This window comes from Idiotropiscis lumnitzeri, chromosome 1 (genome assembly GCF_059441095.1).
Source record: "Idiotropiscis lumnitzeri isolate Australia: NSW breed Sydney's pygmy pipehorse chromosome 1, RoL_Ilum_1.0, whole genome shotgun sequence".
Classification (NCBI taxonomy): Eukaryota; Metazoa; Chordata; class Actinopteri; order Syngnathiformes; family Syngnathidae; genus Idiotropiscis; species Idiotropiscis lumnitzeri.
The window spans coordinates 44,085,202-44,106,785 of record NC_142391.1 but is presented as its reverse complement, the minus strand read 5'-3'; the positions used below and the strand labels follow the sequence as shown (position 1 = coordinate 44,106,785).

Here is a 21,584-nt window from a genome sequence, read left to right as displayed (position 1 = left end):
GCAGAGGGAGGCGGTGTGTTCTTTTAACATGAACAGAAAACTATTGTTGGTAAGCGATCTAATGACAGCCGGAACGGGGAGGACACAGGCCAGGAAGAAGCTGCCCACTACTGTTTTGTTTACGAGGCGACGACCAAAACCAACACGGTGAGTGTGTGTGTTTTTGAGTGTCATTCAAGCATTCAACGCAATAATAACTAGCCACTTAACCGTTAGCATTACAGTCTGCTGCGAAGCGGAAGTAGGTTTAGCTGAACGGCAGTCTTTCACTGTTAGCACGTAGCATCAGCTGGTGTTTTTCATGGCGAATTACTTTGTTCAACAAGCGAATTATTCGTTTTTGTTGAATAAACCGTATTTGTTTGAAGTATGTCACACTTGCAACATGTTCACAATTGAACATGTTATGTGAGTATAACGAGTGAATGTTTATTCACTGTATTTACTAATTATGATACGGTGCTATTAGATGCTACAATACCACAATTTTTGTTTGATAATTTATCCTGCAATCTGTCGTAGACTGTCACTAATTTTATTTCTAAAGATTTCTCAGTGTAGTTTGATTCCCCTTGATAATGACCGTAGCGCAATAGTAGTTTGCTTGTAACCTGTCTCATTTTAAGACTCTTGTTTCTTCAGCTGATCATTCTCACTTCTATAATAGGTATGTACGTAAAATACACCAGGACTATAATTCACCCCTCTAAAAGACTCAGTAGTGAGGCCTTTTTTTTTTTGCTATTTGATTTAAGACAAATTGGCACACCCCCTTTTGGAGCTCTGTTGTTCTTTTCGTCACAGCAAGTTCTGTTGTATAAAATGGTGACCAATCGCCACCAAAATTCAAATGCACATTTCTACTCTCGTCCACTTCAACCTGTGAAAGTATAAATGTGTTCCGCGAGATATTTTGGATTTATTGACGTCAAATGTGAGCTCATATGATCACTGCGACAAAATCAGACTACCGAGCCGATCAATTCTCCATTTACACATGCTGAAGCGGACAAGAGCAATAATGTGCACACGAACCCCGACTGGATTTATTTATACATATTAAGTCTCTCGAGGCGGCTGGCAGGCAGGCATGGAGGTCTCTCCATCACTGCCGTGGTGTTAAAAATTACAGCACTGCCAGATATACCTTAGCTTTTGATTGCTAAACAAGTGAGATAAGCAGGACATCTTACCGTTCAGACTTGCAGCTCTGTGCCGTTGAGTACGTTTGTGTCCGTCGCCGCTAGCAGCCGTCAGCGTCATGGTGCGAGTGGGGGTATTTATTGACCTTTGCTCAAATTAAACGCAATTTAAGATGTTCATTTTGGATCTCAATTGCTTCTTCACACAGCCGCATGTATTGCTTCCGGGTTTTCGGCCACTAGCTCTTTCACCCTTTCTCTCCCCCTCTCATTCTGTGCCAAGTGCAAAGATTTGATTTCTATACACACAGTACTTGACCCAGTTAGGGATAATTTGAAAAACCACTCCGTCCATCCTTTTTGAAAATCTTCTCATCTTCCGTCCCCTGGATGGAATGTCCATCTCTTGTCCCATCAGACCAGAGAATTTTCTTTCTCACGGTCTGAGCATCCTTATGGAGCCCGTTGACAAACTCCAGGAGGACTGCCATGTGCCTTTTACCAAGGAGTGACTTGGCCTGATTGGTGGAGTCCTGCAGAGATGGTTGCCCTTCTGGAATGTTCTCCTTTCTTCACAGATGGAGCTCTTAGAGAGGGACCATTGGGTTCTTGGTCACCTCCTTGACTAAGGTACCTTTCACCTGATTACTCTAGGAAGAGTCTTTCTGGTTTAGTAAGCCTCCTGTTTACAATCATGGAGGCCACTGTGCTCATTCGAACATTCACAGCAACCATTTTTTTCTGTACGCTTCCCTAGATTTGTACCTCAAGATAATCTTGTCTCAGGTCCATAGACTTTGATTTCATACTTGGTTTGTGCTCTGACCTGCACTTTCACCTGCCGGATCTTTAATACTGACAGGTGTGTGCCTTGTCCAGTCAAATTAATTTCGCACAGGTGGACTCTAATTAAGCTGTAGAAACTGCCCAAGGATCATCAGTGGAAACATGATGCACCTGATCTCGGTTTTCAGATCGGTGTCAAAAGCTGTGAATATTTATGTACATGTGATTTCCTAATTTAAATTTTTTTTTTTTTTTTAATAAAGAGGTAAAAAGATGACACATTGACATTACGGGTGGTGTGAAGAATTTTGAGGAAAGAAATATTACATTTTGGAATGAGGCTGCAACTAGGAGTAGATCAGATTCTGATATCGCCCCCGCCCCCCAAAAAAACATATCCGACTTTATCAGACTAGATCCAAAATGTCCGATAGTAGCACTCTCATAGACAAGCAGTCCATTCGAGAATCCACTCCTGTCCATGTATCCAGCAGCGTCGAGAACGAGTGTGCATAGCCACCTGATCAAAACAATCACTTCTGTAAAGGAGCTAGTGAAGACGATCTGGGAGTCACCATATTTATTAAAAAAATTGAAAATAAGGAAATGCATCTACCAGCGCTATGTATTCAGGATACAAAAAAAAATATCTGTATTCCATTACTGTTGCAGAAAAAAAACAGAGTACTGGTACTTTTAATAAAAAAGTGGATTCTTTTTTTCAGAATGACATTTTTAATGTGGGGGGGGATCACACAGTCGAGTCCTCGCCGCTCTTGAAATTTACTGGCTAAACATGACGGGAGAGAATGGTGACTGTTTTGGATCGTAATCACTGCAGGACATATTAATTTGTAATAACATTTACAAAGAAATGTGTCAACTGTAAAACTCATCCGGACTGCTTGTCATCGCAAACCGCTAGCATGCTGGTGCTACGTCCGCAACTTGTGCAAGTAAATACTCCACTAATTCCCATTACAAATTACCCACAGCTTTTTAAATGCCATATTACCAAGATCGTCGTCTAAATTTGTCACCGGGAATTAAAAAAACAAAAACTATTTTGTGGTTAACATCATGTCGCAGTCAGCGCATGTGTGTGTTTGCGTGTGTGTGTGTGTGTGTGTGTGCGTGTTTGTATGAGACAATGTGGGGGGTGGAGTTGAGGCTTGTCTGTGTGTGTGCATGTGAGTGTGAAAATTCACAAACAAGTCATGTGGAAAGGTTTGAAAACCTTTATGGAGCTACCAAATTTGTTTTCCCTCTCAAAGACGTTATCTATCTACCTGCCTGTCTGTCTGTCTCTACTGCATGGTGCATATTATACATACATAAGACAGAAAAAAACTTGAGTAATATAAAATGATATTAATGAAATTTTATACATCATATTGATTAGTTTTTGTGTTGTATTAATATCTTTCAACATATCTGGTATTGGACGTCACTGATGGTTTAGTGGTACATCCGCCTGACTTGTGTGCGGGCAGCATGGGTTCGGTTCCCACTCAGTGACAGTGTTCATGTCTGCCCTGTGACTGGCTGGCAACCTGTTCAGGGTGTGCTGCGCCATTCGCCCGTCGTCAGTTGGGATAGGCTCCTGCACCCTCCCGCAACCATGTACAGGATAAGTGGTGTGGATAATGACAACGCCATATCTGGTATTGGAGCAATCCAAAAGTAATTAAATGTATTCAAGTTATATTAATATTACAACAGTGAAGTGATGTGAATACTTTCCAGATCACTGTAATATGACGACATACCAAATTTAATCAAACATATGTTTTCACTACGAATCCATTGCATGTAAGATTAATGATGGTGATCGTATTTCAACAGGTGCATTGTTGCCACTTGCTCACGATGGCTCAGAACCAGGTGATCCTGCAGTTCCACTTTGCCACTTTTGGAGACTCCATGCTTCAGAAGATGAACCTCCTTCGGCACCAGCGACGCTTCTGTGACGTCACTGTACGCATCAACCAGCTTAAAGTCCCCGGTCATAAGGTGGTGTTTGCCGCTGGTTCGTCTTTCCTAAGAGACCAATTCATCCTTCAGCAGGACTCCAATGAAGTGCAGATCTCCATGATGCAGGAGGCAAAGGTTGGCCAGCAGCTGCTGCTGTCCTGCTACACGGGCCAGCTTGAGTTCCCTGAACTAGAGCTGGTCAATTATTTGACCGTGGCCAGCTTTCTCCAAATGGGCCACATTGTTGAGCAGTGCACTCAAGCACTAAACAAGTTCATCAAGCCACAGACTTCCCACAGGCTGGAAGATAGTGAGATGAGAAGAGCAAGCAGGGAGGAAGATTTGAGAGAACAGGAGAACTGCCAGGTGCAGACTGTCCAGAAGGTGGAGCCCGTAGAGGATGACATCAGTACTGATGATGATGATGATGATGATGATGATGTCATTATACAGCCCAAAACCCCTCCTCAGATCTCTGATGCTCATCCCAGGCACGAAGTGGGAGAGAGTGACGTAAGCATAGTAAAGGTAGAGTCTGTGGAGGCCACCTTTCCCAGCAGCTCCCCAGCTGCCCTACGCTCACCTGAGCCCCAACATTCCCTCATCAATTCCACCGTGGACAGTCGTGGAAGCGAAATGATGGCACCCCCAAGCATGCCCGCCGATCACTTCAGTCCCTCTTCTCCGTCCAATCCTGCAGAGAAACCCAGCGGTCACCAGAGGAACTACGACAAACCACTTCAGTGGTACCATCAGTGTCCCAAATGCAGCCGCGTCTTCCGGCAGCTGGAAAAATACGCCAACCACCTCAAGATGCACAAGCTCTTCATGTGCCTCCTGTGTGGCAAGACTTTCACGCAGAAGGGCAACCTGCATCGACACATGCGCGTCCACGCCGGCATCAAACCCTTCCAGTGTAAGATCTGCGGGAAGACTTTCACTCAGAAGTGCTCTTTACTGGATCACCTAAATCTACATAGCGGGGACAAGCCTCACCGCTGTAACTACTGTGACATGATGTTCGCTCACAAGCCTGTTCTCCGCAAGCACCTCAAACAGATCCACGGCAAGAATAGCTTCGACAACGCAAATGAAGGCACCCTTCACGACGGTGGTCCTGAGGAAAATGACACCACTGGGCCATTTTTCATTCACTCGAACAATTATGAGACAGACTTAAAGGAGACATACTATGGAAAATTGACTTTTTAATTTTTTGGAGATGCACAGTTAGGTGTCTGTAGTGCCTGCCAGCCATCAAGTGTGAAATTAAACGTCCACTAAATCTTGAGTTATGTGTCTGTCAGCAAGATGTTCTTCACTTCCATCCCAATGTTCCAAAAAAGAGGGATTAATTAACATAATAACCAACCACTTACATGATCAGCTATCAATGGCAAAAACATAAGAAAGAACTCAAAATTTTGAGGCCACAAACTATGATACAATTTGAAGTTGGGGAAAGTCAACAAAATATTTTAAGTTTTGGTGATGGGGAAAACTGGTTTTCCCACATTTTCAACAAAGAAATAAGAGTTTACAGAAGTAATTGTGCCTTCTATTGTCCCCCAATTTGAAGTTATAAGTAAAACCAGCTCGGCAAATAATTTTGGCACAAACAACTGGCTTTGCTGTATTGTGCTAACTTGCATCCATCGTTGTCATGAATGTCATAAGTTATCTTTAAAAGTTGTTACTTTTAACTTAAATTTGTGCAGGATGAGGACTGCCGCTCTGCATGAGACAGATCCGATCCACCCCTATGAGCCAATTTCCTTTAAGGCCATAAATAGATTTTAAAATGTGTTTAGAAGTTTTCATTATTTGGACACTGTTATTAAGATACTTGAGGTTTTTTTTTAATTGTGAAAATTAGCATATGTCTTCTTTAAGACAACAATTGAGACATTGCCTTGGTGAGACGGGATGAAAGGAAAGAAATGAAAAGCGATACTCTAGTGCAGGAGTCTTCAATCCTGTTCCTTGATGTCCGCTGTCCTGCTTGTTTTCCATCTCTCCCTGCTGCAACACATCAGATTCAAATGATCAGATAATTAACAAGGTCTACATACACTAGATAACAGTTCTGATTATTTGAATCAGGTGAGTTACAGCAGGGAGAGATTGAAAACAGAACTGCAGACTAAGAGGAACAGGATGGAAGACCTATGCTCTAGTAACACAAGGCAGTGCAGTTAGTGTCGGCGTAAAGTTACAAAAAATAAATTCACAATTAAAAAGAAAGTTAGGACAGAATTTAGGCACAGATGTAGTGGATTTAGCATTGACCAAGGAAGAACATTCACTTTCGGCAAGTGTGGGAACCTTTTCTACTGCTTAAGCTTCTCTGCCACAAATCAACTTTGCATTAGCACATCTACTGCCATTTTGGACAGCTCATTGGACTCAAAAGACATTCAAACCGATCCTGTTTGGAGAAGCTTGCTTCTCAAACTGATGCTGAAATGTTGTTGGGGACTGAAAACTTCTAATTTTACATTGCTGCTCCAATGTCCATTGGTGTAATGGTAACTTGACTTTTGGGCCACTTTTTATTTTGTCCAAGTGGTGCTGCTCACTTCAGCTGCCAATTTAGTATGGCTATAGTGCACATCGAGTCACTGTGTTGCTTACCATGGCTTTAATTAATATATGTATTTTTGCAGTGCTTGTTTGGGGTTTAAAGTTTTAAAAATGTCAGTTTCCTTCTATGGCACAGACTGATGTCTGAGTACAGCTTGTTGTCTGCAACTGACAGCCATTATGCCAAAAATATCGGATTACCTCCTTTTATCAAAAAATATGAGACCAGTGATGTATTATTTTCATGGTCGTTGACAAAGCGACAATTTTACAAAAAGGGATGCTGTTGACTGTCCATCAATGATTTAAAAAAATGCATTTAATGCTTACTGAACTAGGATTCTTCTTGGAAAGTAACCTGTGGTTGATGTTATATTATCACTTTATCACTGTGGACTTTCATTCATTTTGCACTTGCACTCAGTACTGAAACAAATTAAATTGAACAGAAAATCTTAAACATATCAGTGTGTTATATATTTACATATGTAGCATTTCATGTGTCCAAATAAACATTAAAATACTGTATTACAAACACTGTTATCACTGTAGTTGCAGTATAATGTCATGCCTTTTACAATTGTTCATGAAAATGTAATTGTTGAATATAATGACAATAAATATTTCAGTCTCCGTTGAAGAATTAACTGATTTAGAATGAAGTGGCGGACACACTTTGACCTACTAATTTAAAACAAAAACTAAATTATGCGTGTTTTCTTTTTTTTAACTTATCTCCACTAGATGTCGCCATGTGCTGTGTAGTCGCTGGGAATTCCCCTCAAATTCAGTTTAGAAGAAGAAAATGAGCTACGGCGAGCCGGAGTAAACCTTTAAATGAAAGAACTCTCATTCCTAATTTTTTTCTATTGTATAAGTGTTTATTTGTTTAATGTGTTTTAATGTTAGTCTGAGTCCGTAAAAGAACTTTGGTAGATAATTAAGGAAACATCTCGCGACCTCAAGTTTATACTATACTGTTAGCCTGGCAGCTAACGGAATATTGAAGTTTTTTTCGACGAGAAATAGACAATGAGAAATCCAACAGTTGAAACGCTAGAAGTGTAAACAACAAATCTTGATTTGGGAAAGCGAGTCGGTGAATTTTCCTTCCAGAGAGACGAGAGCAGAATGACAGGTGAGTGACACCAGCGTAGGTGTGGAATAACTAGCAGCACATTACCAATGCCTGTTTTCCTTTGCCCAGATGATGCCGTCCTGGTGGATGTGCCTGTCATTCAGCAGCTGTACCACTGGGACTGTGGTTTAGCTTGCTCCAGGATGGTACTCAAGTAAGCATTAGTTGGGATATTTTTTTGCAGATAATTTCCTGCTAAAGTAGGGACGAAATCGATGCTATATCGTTATCTAATCTTTTGGTTGGGTTTGGATATTGTTACAACTGATTAAATCAGGCGCATCAGATAGGTGGTGTGCAACACAAAGATGTACAGCACGGTCAAATCTCTGCATAATACATTACAACAAATTAAGATGTGATTACAAACACTGTCTGTGTTGGGTCAAACACGCACCCCCCCCCACACATACATACATATATATATATATATATATATATATATATATATATATATATATATATATATATATATATATATATATATATATATATACATATACATATATATATATATATATATATATATATATATATATATATATATATATATATATATATATATATATATATATATATATATATATATATATATATATATATATATATATATATATATATATATATATATACATATATATATATATATATATATATATAAGGGCTGTCAAAATTAAAGCATTAACTCAGGTAATTAATCCAAAATGTTTTAACTCAGTTAAATGTTTTAACTTAATTAACTCAGTTTGATTTACTTAAAAAATAATTATCATACTTAGCAAATATTGCACCATATTAGCTGTACATCTTTAGCACGCCTCAGAACAAAACATTGTGTTCAAGTTACCACTGGGCCTTTCAAACCAACACTGCTGGAGTGTGGGCGGTTGTGAGAAATGTTTAGAAGAAAAATGGCTGTAAAGATGTCTCCATTTCGATCATATTCAAGAATCAAAGAAAGCTATTAGAACAGTCTTTGAATTAAATATACTTCATATTGGGTGATTTTGCATCAATTCCAAGATATTATTCAAGTAAATATCTGTTACAAGCTTCGCAAAAAATTGTAGTTGAAAAATGTGATTAATCGTCATTAATCATGGAATTTTTTGTGATTAATTAGTTAAAAAAATGAATCACTTGACAGCACACACATACATATATATATATATATATATATATATATATATATAAATATATATATATATATATATATATATATAAATATATATATAAATAAATATATAAATATAAATAAATTCTTCACTTTTTGTCATATTATATCCCAGTGTTATATTTTTAGGTGAGAGTTTTTTTTTATTCTATGAGAATTCAGCTAGCTTGTGTTGCCCGGCCAATTTCATACTCGCAGTGGCATGTATCGTCCAAGACCTTCAGAATGAACCGTGCAGGCGTCTTTACTATGTGAATGTCCGGGCTCTTCCAGTTGATAGACAGTTGCGATAGCCAATCAGTTCACAAGTTGGTTACAGTGAGTCTTCTCGCAGGCCTTTCGTTCAAGGTTTGAACGTGTCTTGTGATTCAATAATCACTTGTGAAAGGGCAGTGTTTGCGGAAATAGACACCAGACATTCTTACCCATTCGACCGTTCGAAAATTCATTATAATCAATACATAAAATATATTCTTGCATTTTTAACCCACAATGGCCGAAGGTGGGAAAAGTGTGCATTTTATTGCAGATATACTTGCAAGGCCATTTTCACGACGGACCGTTAAAGAGGAGCTTGCACTTGGGAGCTGGGGTGGTCCAATACTCAGTAGTGAGTGTGTGACTGTATATTATTTCTCCAGCCATTGTGTCATAAATGATGGTATTATCAGGGGTATTTATTCAAGTCAGATTAAGTGGGAATTCACTGACGGCCTGGCTGTGAAATGCACGGCCCGCGACTGGCTTTTGAAAGTAATTTAAATTACATTGTTACTGTACGATATTACCGCCTTTGAATTGGAACATGTTACTCAAATTTATTACGGCAACTATGACGACAATATCAGAACAACGTATTACAATTGATTACATTGATTCGGCACACATTCCACTGAATGTTGTACAATGACTATTTTTTATAGGCAAAGATTAAAATGTAACAATAAATCAGGTGCTAAGAAACACTCAGTGTTATGCACTTTACAATATGGCTCTTGAGTGCGGTTTGTTGTGTGTCCTCTGACTTACGTGCATCGACTGTAGTTTATCCAGGTTGTTAATAATCCACTTGAGTCCGTTCATGCTTTTGAAGACTGTTTTAATTACTAACCAACAAACAGACAGTAAAAATATGTAGAGTAATACACTGTAAGAGACCCATGTGTCTCCACAGCTCAACACTGCCTGACTGAGCCCCCACCTCCACAATGCCCAAGATGAAAGCCCCTTATTGGACACTCAACGTGATTACATAAAGAAAATACAACAAAGACATAACTGACATAAACAGTGACATTGCTCCTAGCTCTTGACACATACACCTCTGTTGAAAAAAAGAAAAGAAAAACAACTCAAATATTAATAAAAGCCAGGTCACAGTGCATAGTGCAGGGGTGCCCAAATCCAGACCTCAAGAGCCCGTATTCAACCTGTTTTAGTTTTCTCCCCCCCAACATCTACATATATATTAGGGCTTTAAAAAAAAGTAAATATTGCGATATTGACTCATGCACGTGGCAATAATTTTCTTAAGGAATTGAATACTTTTATCTGAATTTGACCAATCAGATGCAAACTTAACTGCATCACCAACCAATAGTTGAACATAATGTAGAATAATTCAAATTAATTAGCTAAGCATACATTGAACTTGGTTATTTGGCTGCATGAAACAGAAAATCTATTTAATTTGATAATAACAATGTAATTTCTTTAGCAACATGTTAAATCGTTCAACTAATAGATAGATAGATTCAGAAAGAGATAACCACTCTTGAGCTTGTGTATTTCTGGCCTGGCAGGTACTTGCACCCCATCAGTGACGAGCAGTTTCAGAGAGCATGCTGGGACTTGAAAATGACTGAAAGCGTGTGGACGATTGACCTGGCCTACCTCATGTGCCATCTAGGAATCAAGCATTGCTTCTGCACCCAGACGCTGGGAGTTGATAAGGGCTTTAGGAATCAGGTACCTTTTATCAGACACTAATTGAATTCAATTCAATAAAGATTCTGACATGACACATGAATCCATCTGTTTTTTTTATGTTTGTTCTCTGCATTGCAGTCCTTTTACAAGAAACATTTTGATACAGAAGAAGATCGAGTGAATGAGCTTTTCCTTAAAGCAGAGAGCAAAGGTGTAGTTGTAAAGAAATGGTACGTAATTTCTTTATACATAAAAATGCAAACGGATGTTTAGGCCAAGCAGTGCAGTTGCTTCGGGTTAGTGTTTGACATTGCATGTTGTTCTCACCTTGCTTGAGGGTTTTTTTTTCCCAGGGCACTCTGGCTTGCATGTTGGATTCTTTGTTTAAATGTTCACAAATGTCAATGTGAGTGTGGATGATTGCTTGTCGCTCTGTGCCCTGTATTTGACTGGCAACCAGTCCAGGGGTTACCCCACCTCACGTCCAAAGTCAGCTAGCGTAGGCTCCATTTCACCACCAAAGCTAATCCAAATAAGAGGTGGATGGATGACCACACAAATCACCGAGTAGTTCTGTATTCTTCTCCCCACAGCTCTGTAACCATTCAGGAAATTGAGTCTCATCTAGAAGAGAACCATGTTGCCATCGTGCTCGTCAATGCTGTCATCCTCACATGTGAACTTTGCTCGGCCCCCATCAAATATTGCTGCTTCCTCCCTGTGGGCCAGAAGTGTTTCTGCAGGAAACCAGAGTATCAGGGGCATTTTGTCGTGCTGCGCGGTTTCAACAGGACCACTGGCTGCATCTTGTACAACAACCCTGCATATTCTGACCGTGAGCTATACCGTATGATTTCATGGACAGCGATCACAATTCTATTGTCACATGAATATATTTCAATTCAAGATTATCTACACGTCTCGAAACCTTGACAAAAACAAACACATGATGTTGCTAATTACCAATTAAAACTGTTTGTTGTGTTGACTTAGAGCAACTGTCATCTAAAGCTTCCATTGTGTTTGTGTGCGTGTGTGCACGTGTGCATATAGGGGTCTGCTGCACCACTGTCAGCAACTTTGAGGAGGCTCGACGGAGCTACGGGACAGATGAGGACATCCTCTTCATTTTTAAAGCGAGCTGATATGGATTTCACGTTATCTAATGCACACAGTGAACTTCTTGAGCAGGTGCATATCCTGTTTTACCCACATGTCCCCACCACCCATCATTGGTGCTATTCAGTTAAGCCACTCATGTGAAAAAGGCTTCAACGGCTGTATTTCCTCTTTTACAACCAACACCACTCAATCTGTTAAGGAATTAACTCAATAGATGATGTTGATTGTTTTACATATCTTTTTTTTTTCTTTTTTAGATGCACAGATAATTTTACTATGAATATACTATTATGATTTTTGACTGTTTCGCTTTTCAGGAAGTTGACAGTAGTATTCAGAGGAAACAGATGAATTGTAGTAAATTGTGACTTACATTCTGAGTTTTCAGGAAGTTTTGTACGCATTATTCAGGTTTTCATATGTCAAGATTTCCATTATTCTTATATTTGTGTTTTTTGAGTCAGCACTCCGAACTCAACTTTTTGGTCACATTTTGTTCACATGATAATATTGCAACAGGGAAAGTAGTTGGGCTTTGAGAGTCTCAGGTAATCAAAATCTGCCTTAAAAAGATAATAAGCTGGCGGCTGCTATCAGAGGTGTACTGGTTTAACAATATGTCTATTGTTAATTATTGTAGTTGCGGTTGGCAGTGTAGGTGTAAAACTGCAGTTTTACTCCTGCTCTGCATCCTCATTAAGAAAAAAGGTGATTCCAATATTTTGTCTCTATGTGAGGTTAAACATCTTAGAAACACCTTATAAACTCAAACTGAGCATTAATTTATTATTAGCATTGTAATGGAAATTTCTGTTATAAAGTGTGTGTATAGGATGTCATAATAATGCATCAATAGATGATAATTCTTTTGAGGGGAAATTCGGGTGCACCCATTGAAGTTCTTTTGAGTGTATTTTACGAACCAATCTCAGATTCTATTCCTCCTAAAGGGAAATTGGATTCCATGACATATTCCAAAGCAGACGCTGGCTCAAGAAGAACATGCTTGAAGATCTTGAACTCACCTGTGTTATTCATGTTTTCTGTTAAGATAAGCTTCAGTAAAAGGTTTCTGTTTTTGTGAAAATAACAGCTGGAGCATGTTTTGATCAAGCCAACCAAGTGTCACACAAACAGTTGTGCATTGTTGATGAGAGTGAACAGTTTGCCACGCCATTTTGTTTCCAAAGTCATTGCACTTATAACACAAAATGTTGTCTAAATTAAACATTTAATCATACTCGAGTGATTCTTGTGATTAATTTTAAGGGAATGCAGAGGTCTGGATATGTTTAAACCCTTCTTTGACACTACATTTTAAAACCCGAGGTCACACATTCTTACATTTAAATTTTTACTCAATTTTATAATGACCGTTAAAGGAATCATCCCGCCAGTTTGGTTTTTCAGCAACAAGCCAAATTTATGTATCCTTTTTTCAGGAAAAAGGCAAGCACCTTTTCTATTTTATCAATTTTTTTGGGAGAAATCAATACAAAATGAAGGAGTTTAAAAACGCTGCCTGGTAATGAGCATTATGGCCACGCCCCCTTCCCCCTCCCTCCATGTCTTAGTGGGAGTCACGGGAAGGACCGACCATAATTTGGCCATTCAAAGTTGTTATAAATACGTGGCTAATAATGTCAAAATAACGGGACCAACCTGCTCCAACACATACGTGGACATCTCAGGAAACGTCACAAAACAAATTGCCTTTCCATGGCTGACTTAAAATAGAATGAGGAAAGAGCAGCTTACTTTCTGACATCTTAATAATTATCTAATAAGTCATCAAGATACGCAAACACAATGCCTTCTAATTAGCTTTTTGTCAGGTTAATTGTTAGTAGGTAGTTATGTATAAGCTTGACTTATTTTTTTTTCACCAAGACCACTCAGAGAGTATGCCAACACCACTCATCCGAAAATGATGCGGCCACACTTAGCAGTGCAGTAGGCTTCCTCACTGGAGCTTTTGTGTACTCTAGAGGGGTTATTCCCAACTGGTGGGTAAGCACTGCTCCACAGACCCAAGCAAATTTCATAATACCAGTAGCAAGCACTATTCGTCCGAGGCCTTCAGATACAACCAGTGGGTGTCTATTCTGTGTGTGTGAGGTGTGTTTACAGTTGAGAGACAGTTGCGATAGCCAATGAAATCACGAGTTGATTGCAGCAAGCCCTTCTTACTGGCCTTACGTTGAAGGTGATGAACGCGGCTTGTGATTGGATACTCACTCGTGAGGGCGCAGCGCTATGCAGAATAAACACACCAGAAAGTGCTAACATTCTATCTTCGTTGGAAAATCCACATCCACATTTTCCCCAGTTTCTTCATGTTGTTAATGCTCATTACACATGGAAGAAAAAAAAAGATGTTTTTAGTGCTTAAGTCAATTCTTTATGCACTTTTCTTGGGCACTTTCAAGGCGCGGCGGCTCTTTGATCTAAGTTCTGACACAACCTACATGCGTAACTTGAAAATTCGAACGCAGCCACCGAAGAGAAGGGATTTGTTGAAGGATGAGGGTGGCCCTAACTTCCGGAATGTGGACCTGAGTTTAATAGATGCAAAATGGAAATAAGTCACATTTTGATTGTAAAAATACCTTGCGTCGTTATCGCCAGTGACTTGTCTGTGTGCGACTCATCTACAGCCAGCATACGCAAGTCCGATCCTCAAGATACCCTATCCAAATTGTTTTAGAAACATCCCTACTCAAATCATCGGGATTGTTATCAGTTTTTTTACAAACCTCTCTAATGAGATGATCGTTTGAATCAGGTGTGTTGGAAAAGGGATACGCCCAAAACAGGCTGTTCAGGGCTCTTGAGGTTCGGACTTGTGCCACAGATGACCTTAAAAAGCAATCGACCATGTTTGATAAGTGTAGCTCTTTGTGACCACTGCTTCAGAACTCCAAACCCCAATCAGATTTTTACATTTTATTTAATGTATCTATTTTTCTCATACACAACCATAGGGCATTCGGTGAACATATATGGGACAGGTGTGCCCCCTGTCCCGTTTGCAGGTCTGCAGGACTCAACAAAGTCAGCCAGTGACATCCTCACTTGTCATTGGCTGTGAATTTATGGAGGAGTGAAAACATACAATGTGATGTTTTGCCTTCAAGAGGCGCTAGAGCTTAGTATAGCCTCCAGAGTGTGAAAGAGAAAATATGCTTAAGTCACTGGGAGAAAATGCACACTGACAGATTTGTCAAGAAAGGCCCCGATTTTAAGGTCACTCCACCCATAGTGTGAACATTTCATGCTGCGCAAAGTGACACACCGAAATCGATGAGAGAATTGGCACAGCACAAAAAGTGTTTATGACTCAAGTACATGGGACAATATGCACCTTAATGCTCATGGAAAAGTGTTGGTCCTAAATTGAAACCATTGTTTTTCTATTTTTTTTCTTTCATCTATTCCTTCAAAACGTTTGGCTGGAAGTCATGTCTGACAGCCTTGGTAAGAGCCTCAGCATACTCAGAGTAACGCCCAGTCATCTACAGAAAAAAAAAGAGGTAAAAGTTGAAAGTATTTCATCTAAGCCGATAGATCCACAGCTGCACTAAACTTTGACCGCCAGAAGTTTGTTAGACTTGTTAGACTTGTTGTGTTAGGAATCGAAAATAGCAAATCCAAAATAAGAAGCTATGTGTGAAGTAATCCATTTCTAGGTTGCTTACCTTGAAACTCCATTTGTCACTGATTTGGCGGTTCAGGTTGAGGTCTAGTTCTACTACCAGTAGTCCATCATGAGTTCTAGAAAGTCCCGGGGTGCGGCTTCCATCGGGAGCAGCCACATAACTGGATCCGTAGAAGTGTCCAAAGTCATGGTGAGCTGCAGACACCCCCAATGGTCAAATATTCTATGAATGAAGCCTATTTGTTTACATGACAGTGGCTGTCACAATAAAGTCATAATAATTTGTTACCACGCTACTACGGAGTAAAAATCAGAATGCTCTACGTGGTCATTATACATCTGCAATGTCAATGAGCAGAAACAATACAATAGTCTGATTCTTCTTTAGCTGTCCGTGTGTTCCTTCCGGTGTCACCACCGCATTTCATGCTATTCCAGCTACGCCTGTCTTCTGTATTCTCCGTCAACGCTCTGAAGGCAAATAATGCAACTGTGATGCTCTCCCAAGGCATTAAACCAAGCTGTTGCTCAGTAACTCAGTTTACTCTGTACTTCAACTTTGTTGTTAAAAATGGGCACCAGAATACTTTTCCCCCATTGCTCTGGTATCTTCTCATTTTCTAGAATTCTCTTGAACACTTTGGTGGAAAAGCCCACAGTCTTACACACTCTTTGTTGCTTCCATACTTCCTCAAGTGTGTCATTAGCACCAGCTGCCTTTCAATTTTTCATCCTCTTTAGTGTGTTTCTAACTCCTCGTTACTAATCACTGCTTCTTCCTGGTCCACAACAATTGCCTCTTCTAGTCTTCCCTCTCTCTCATTTCCTCATGCATCAACTCCTCAAAGTATTTTTTCCATCGAGTCAAAACACTTCAATCTCAATTCTTAATCTCACCAACCTGCAGCTCATCCATTCCATCTCTCTCTGTCTAGTCAACCCTGCAGAGATTTTTTACTCTCCTTTACTGTCCAAGCTGGCATATGCCCCTTTTTTGACCTTTACCACCACTATCTTTCCCCTTACATTGCGTCTCGATTGTAGTCTTGTCTCCACTCCTAAGTCCTCTCAATGTTCCTCTTCTTCTTAGTAAACCTCTCTCCATGTTTGCTTTCCTCTCTGTCTGGGCTGCTCTGAACGATTGAATGCCTTCCATAATTTCTCTTTCTCTTCTAGGTCACAACCTAACCACTAATTACATTCAACATACTTTTGAGAAAGTTACAACAGCAAAGGCATTGAAATTGCGTTAAAATCCTACCTTTTTGTCCATCACCTGATGTAAATTCACTTTTGAAATGCTCCTGCATGAACGAAAATGTTTATTATTGATCACATCCTAACTTCAAACAAGAATATCAAACAAATCACATCGAATACAAAAGTAAAACGTTTGCAGGTGACTCCGGCTTACCGTCCCAACTCGATTGATTGCGCAGGTAAAACAGTGGTTCGCTATGGCTGCATTCCTGGCTTCAATGGGCCACATGGGCTCACTGCACAAAAAAAACATTGTAATATTATTAAAAGACAGCGATGTCATTTCGCATAGCATCAATTTATGAATGCATCCTTCTTATTCAACCACTCACAATCTCTGTACCTAACACACTTGTTTAAAAGTAGTTAGTCTAAAAAGATGATTTAGTCCTTCCCGGGGGCAGAACGGCCTGATGCCCATTTTTGGGGCGTAGGACGGGGGGTGACAAATTTTCAAAAAGGGTTCGATAAACAAAGGCTGGAGGTGGATTTTAGCCCGGCCCACGAATTGCCCCGTGTGCGTGTGATAAACCTATTCGCGAAGGGGGCAAATGACAAAAATTGCCTCTGAGCGCATCAAAAGCGTCTCTACCAACTGTTTGTGTATGAAGAGACGTGAGACAGCAGCCTGTGTCCAAGCGTGCCTGTATTTTCTTATTCTGACATCAGGAATGGGTTCGGGGACTGACAATTTTTATGAATCAGGCTGGAGGGTCGGGGCTGGAACGGTGCAGAGATTGCGGCCGGAGGGCGACGGAGTGACTGGCAAAATGGGATCAAGTGCCCAGCTTTGAATGTATTCATTAATTTTATTTATTAATCATATAATATTATCCTATATTGTTAATTCTAGAGAATCAAAAATCCTATTCTTCAGTCAAGCTTTCCTCTAGTGCTTACCTGAGGGCACCAACAGTAGCAGAAGGGTTAAAGATGATCTCAGCTCCATTCATACTGTACATGAACCAGTTAAGGGGATGATGACGCCCGTAGCAAATATTGATGGCTATCTTCCCAAATTGTGTTTGGAACACTGTGTGGCCCGTGTCACCTTCCATATAATAAGTCGACTGAGAGCCAAGAAAGAAAAAAAAGAAATAGAAGTTTGTTTAAAAATCTACAGTCAATCAAGGGGCATAAAAGAAAAGACATGCTGACCTCGTTAAAGTCTCCAATTCGGGGGATATGGTTCTTCCTGCTCTTCCCCAGCACATTTCCTGAGTTGGATATCACCACGGCTGTGTTCCACAGAGTGTCGTGCATCTCATCCCGCTCCAGAATTGGAGATATAATCACCATGTTGTATTTTTTGGCCAACTATTAGGAGAATCACAAAATGGTACATCATGCTCAAGCACTAGAGCAGGGACGGCAACTGGCGGCCAACATTCAGAGTGGCTCTTTCATTATTCTGAATTGTAGTAATTGTAGTTCACCATTAGATGGCACGGTAGATGGTAAAAAGCAGAAAATCATGTCTTTCAGGCAAAATAGGAAACACATTAATGTTCACCAAATTTAAAGGCAGGCCTATGTGCCTAGATTATTAAGAGATTCTATCCAGCCATCCATGATTTGGACCGTTTATCCACACAAGTGTCGCATGAAATATTTCAAACTAAGACGCAGCCAAAACAACACGTTGTACAAAGTTAAATGTGAGAAGTACTCTTGTGGCTGATATCAAGTCATAATTGCTTTTTTTTTTCACAAGAACCGTTGACAGTTCATTTAAAGTACACGAGGAGTTACTAAAATCTGTGTCCTCTAAAAACACAATTTGACACGATTGTATTGATAAGGCGAATGGTCTCTTGGTCTAGCAGCTGTTAGGATAGTGGTGGTGAACGAAGTCTATTAAGATACTGTGCAGTGGTCCAATAAAACCAGAAGTACAAATTTTGTTCTTATTCAAAAGAAGATTTTTGCAATGTCTGATAAGGAATTGTGTGATTCCCATGTGGCCCCAAGTAGTGCCGATGAAAAAGTGTGCCACCCGCCATCATTTAAGTTGCCCATCTTCCTCTTTTGTTATGTGGAAAGAGCAATTGAACACCAGATAATTTTGGAGCGTCTGAATCCGAGGGCGGATTTTCTTCATTGAGCATCCGGCTCACAATTACTGTTCAGGTTTGATGGGAGGGTAGAATTGTGATTTGTGAAAAACAATGTTAAGTAGCATCGATTTCTGACTGATTCATGCATCAAATCAGAAGTCCCAATACTTTTACTTATGTGAGATATGTGTTTGATCACCTCCTGGCAGAAGTGTGTGGTATTTCCATTCTCAGCAGATTCTGCAAATTCCGTCCATGGTTCTTTCTCCCGAGTGCAGAATGCAAACGGCATGGCTGCATTCAGCAACACAGAAATGTTTTTTTCATATTACAAAATGTATGCAACAAAAAGAAAAATCAGGGTTACACTTACTCCACGTTTCCTGAAAGCAGATGATGTTCACGCCACACATGGCCGCTACTTCCACTATTTGACCAACCCGATTGTGCATAGCATTGACCTGTTGGCAAGGACCGGTGTTGTGTTAGTTATTGAGTCAAGTGTGTGTTGTGGTTCTTCCCATCTGCTCCTTGACCTGGTCCAAGACAGGCGCATCTGTGGGCAGAACAATGTGATGCTGAATGAGGCCCACTCGAATCCTCCTGGGCAGCCTCAGCTGCTCTTGAGTAGCCTCAAAGCTGTAGCCTTTCAACTCAAAGTCACCTTGCCGTGCAGCCTCGATGGCACCTGGTGGGAGGTCCAGCTTCCTATATGGAGATGACATTCTGCATTGGAAATTCACTATGCGACTGCAACGTATTGTAGTGCTTCCCTGTTCTACATTATAAAATACATCTTTTCCTTGATTGGTTGCTCAACATTTTTATAATGACTGATTTTTTACTTATTCCGACATATAACAGTAACCACAATGTTGTGGAATTTAAAAACATTTTAAGAATACAGTAGCTGGTGCCGTGGTCAAATGCTCCTTTACAATGTGCATACATTAATTCTTCTCCAAGGGTTTATGGCCAACTTTGCTTTTTAGCCAATACTGAGTGAGATATACTTGGCAAGTATTGCTTATATCAGAGCTTCCCTTTACAAATACACTGTGTAGCGTCTACAGTGTATTTGTCTACTTTTCATGTTTGCCTTGTGCGAAACAAGTTGTTTATTCTTGTGCAAAGGGGGTAAAGATCAGACTGCAGAACAAAGAGAGCAAAGTCCACTCGCTCATCCGATTAAATAACTGACAACAACCAGACGAGGCAAAAGAATGTGAAAGAAGAAATTGAGAGCAGCAAACTACTTCAACTCACGTGGTCTCCCTGCCAAATAAGATGCGTTTGACCTCCTTTAGTGCAGCTTTTGGAATGTGAGTCTCCAGAGTTGTCTCCAGCGATTGAAATTGGGCTGCAGACATTTTTGCAGCTTCTTCTGGTTTTCAGGATTCACCACAGCAAAAATTGTCAGTGTCTTCTTGTTTTTGTATCATCGTCAGAGCTGCGTCACACTGGCACACCTCTTTTCAATGCTGTTTGCTAAAGTTGCTCATTGACGGACTCGGATAGGATTTTTTTCTTTCATGTGCAGTAACAATCAAATCAGAAATTGTCCTGTAAAGAGTAATAAATATTCACATTTTTGCAATGAAAATGGCTTTTTGGACATGAGTGACGAACATTAACATGACCAAACAGAACCAAAGTGAACAAAATATCCATCTTTTAATGATTAATGCCTGAGTAACAGAATAATTCAAGTATCCTTTGTTACATATTTGTATTGGCCAAGAACGCTATCAGGAGAAAAAATGTTAACCCTTTACAAGACAAAGGACAAGAAAAGCATCTTTGAGAATGTTAGCATTTACTAAAAACTTGTATGCCCGTATGACTTAGTTTTGATGCACAAGTACACATGCTTAATTTCTCCTCCCAACACAGAGCTGACTTTTCTGGGGCTTTTTCAACAGTTATGAAAATATTAATAATTGACACAGTCTGCTCTATACTTATAAATGAAAAATATGGCAACCCAATTGTTTGTTTAGGTACTCATTCTACACTCTAGGTCAGGCGTGGGCAACCTACGGCTTGGGTGCCACATGCGGCCCGTTAAACGTTTTAATCCAGCCCGCCGAACTTTATAAAAATTAAATGAATAAACCTTGTTATTTTTTATTTTCTAAATACTGTGGTTTTTCAAAGACATGTATAATGTTATAATGCTTTTGCTCACTTTCATTTAGAATCAAATGTATTTTTTTTCTCCGATGAGGTGAGGTTACCAAAACACTCCATCCATCTGCTACTGCCCTTCTGTCAAATTTTAGAACCCATTGTGGCCCGCCAATCAAAAGGTTTGCCCACCTCTTCTCTAGGTACTACTCGTTATGGTCAGGAGTGGAGCATTTTAAAAGGTTCGACTTAAAAATCTCATCTATTGCTCTCATTGTAACTAGTCAAATCTCATTAATTTGATGAGGTCTTCATTCACCACGTTGTAGTCTCAACCTGCGTGGTTTATTGTAATGTCTAAAAAATTTTAACTGTATTCCATTACTGAACAGAATAAGTGGTGCTAGTTTGGATTCTATTTACCGGAGGAAATGTGCATTCTGAATAACATTTTTAGCTGTCAAAGTGATCTGGATGGGCCAGAACATTGGACCGACCAAGTAAGTGTGTTATCTCTGCTACTGCTAACGACAAGGGTTGCCTTAATAAACTTTGTCTACTTTTTTTTCCATTTTCCACATGCTAAATTGGCGCTAATGCACCAAATGTCTTTGCCAATTCCCCAAATGAAGTA

General features: G+C 39.8%; 3 protein-coding genes across 5 annotated transcripts; 2 read left to right on the top strand and 1 right to left on the bottom strand.

Annotated features, from left to right (window-relative positions):
• Window positions 1-5: 5 nt before the first annotated feature.
• zbtb26 (zinc finger and BTB domain containing 26) lies at window positions 6-6,945 on the top strand. Of its 2 annotated transcripts, none has more exons than XM_088302274.1 (2): window positions 6-147; window positions 3,774-6,945. In XM_088302274.1, exon 2 carries the CDS (start codon window positions 3,798-3,800, stop codon window positions 5,112-5,114), a length of 1,317 nt encoding a protein of 438 aa, XP_088158400.1. In that variant the 5' UTR covers window positions 6-147; window positions 3,774-3,797; the 3' UTR covers window positions 5,115-6,945. The 2 variants fall into 2 exon arrangements, with proteins under 2 accessions (XP_088158400.1, XP_088158409.1); XM_088302283.1 differs by lacking the exon at window positions 6-147 and adding an exon at window positions 1,627-1,772.
• A 298-nt stretch (window positions 6,946-7,243) lies between these two features.
• On the top strand, window positions 7,244-13,088 carry gucd1 (guanylyl cyclase domain containing 1). The gene is made up of 7 exons (XM_088302254.1): window positions 7,244-7,623; window positions 7,693-7,777; window positions 10,600-10,765; window positions 10,865-10,956; window positions 11,320-11,561; window positions 11,780-11,917; window positions 12,799-13,088. The coding sequence occupies exons 1-6, from the start codon at window positions 7,617-7,619 to the stop codon at window positions 11,869-11,871; spliced, it is 684 nt and encodes a 227-aa protein (XP_088158380.1). The 5' UTR covers window positions 7,244-7,616; the 3' UTR covers window positions 11,872-11,917; window positions 12,799-13,088.
• Window positions 13,089-14,779: 1,691 nt separating this feature from the next.
• upb1 (ureidopropionase, beta) lies at window positions 14,780-20,356 on the bottom strand. Of its 2 annotated transcripts, XM_088302231.1 has the most exons (11): window positions 20,090-20,356; window positions 19,488-19,531; window positions 19,360-19,379; window positions 19,197-19,284; window positions 19,023-19,117; window positions 17,925-18,083; window positions 17,667-17,836; window positions 16,921-17,002; window positions 16,768-16,810; window positions 15,547-15,701; window positions 14,780-15,363 (listed from the first exon to the last, which is right to left on the bottom strand). In XM_088302231.1, the coding sequence occupies exons 1-11, from the start codon at window positions 20,191-20,193 to the stop codon at window positions 15,280-15,282; spliced, it is 1,044 nt and encodes a 347-aa protein (XP_088158357.1). In that variant the 5' UTR covers window positions 20,194-20,356; the 3' UTR covers window positions 14,780-15,279. The 2 variants fall into 2 exon arrangements, with proteins under 2 accessions (XP_088158357.1, XP_088158346.1); XM_088302220.1 differs by having other exon boundaries at window positions 19,360-19,531; window positions 20,090-20,238.
• Between the last annotated feature and the right edge of the window lie 1,228 nt (window positions 20,357-21,584).

Bases quoted from the DNA above. Each gene is read 5' to 3' on its own strand.
- upb1 (XM_088302220.1), bottom strand. From the start codon at position 20,193: ATGTCTGCAGCCCAATTTCAATCGCTGGAGACAACTCTGGAGACTCAC. The intron at 18,084-19,022 runs GTGATCAAACAC...TTCTCCTAATAG, and splicing joins CCACACACTTCTGCCAGGAG to TTGGCCAAAAAATACAACAT. The intron at 17,003-17,666 runs GTAAGCACTAGA...TTTTTTGTGCAG, and splicing joins GCTACTGTTGGTGCCCTCAG to TGAGCCCATGTGGCCCATTG.
- zbtb26 (XM_088302274.1), top strand. From the start codon at position 3,798: ATGGCTCAGAACCAGGTGATCCTGCAGTTCCACTTTGCCACTTTTGGA.
- gucd1 (XM_088302254.1), top strand. The intron at 10,766-10,864 runs GTACCTTTTATC...TCTGCATTGCAG, and splicing joins ATAAGGGCTTTAGGAATCAG to TCCTTTTACAAGAAACATTT. The intron at 10,957-11,319 runs GTACGTAATTTC...TTCTCCCCACAG, and splicing joins GGTGTAGTTGTAAAGAAATG to CTCTGTAACCATTCAGGAAA.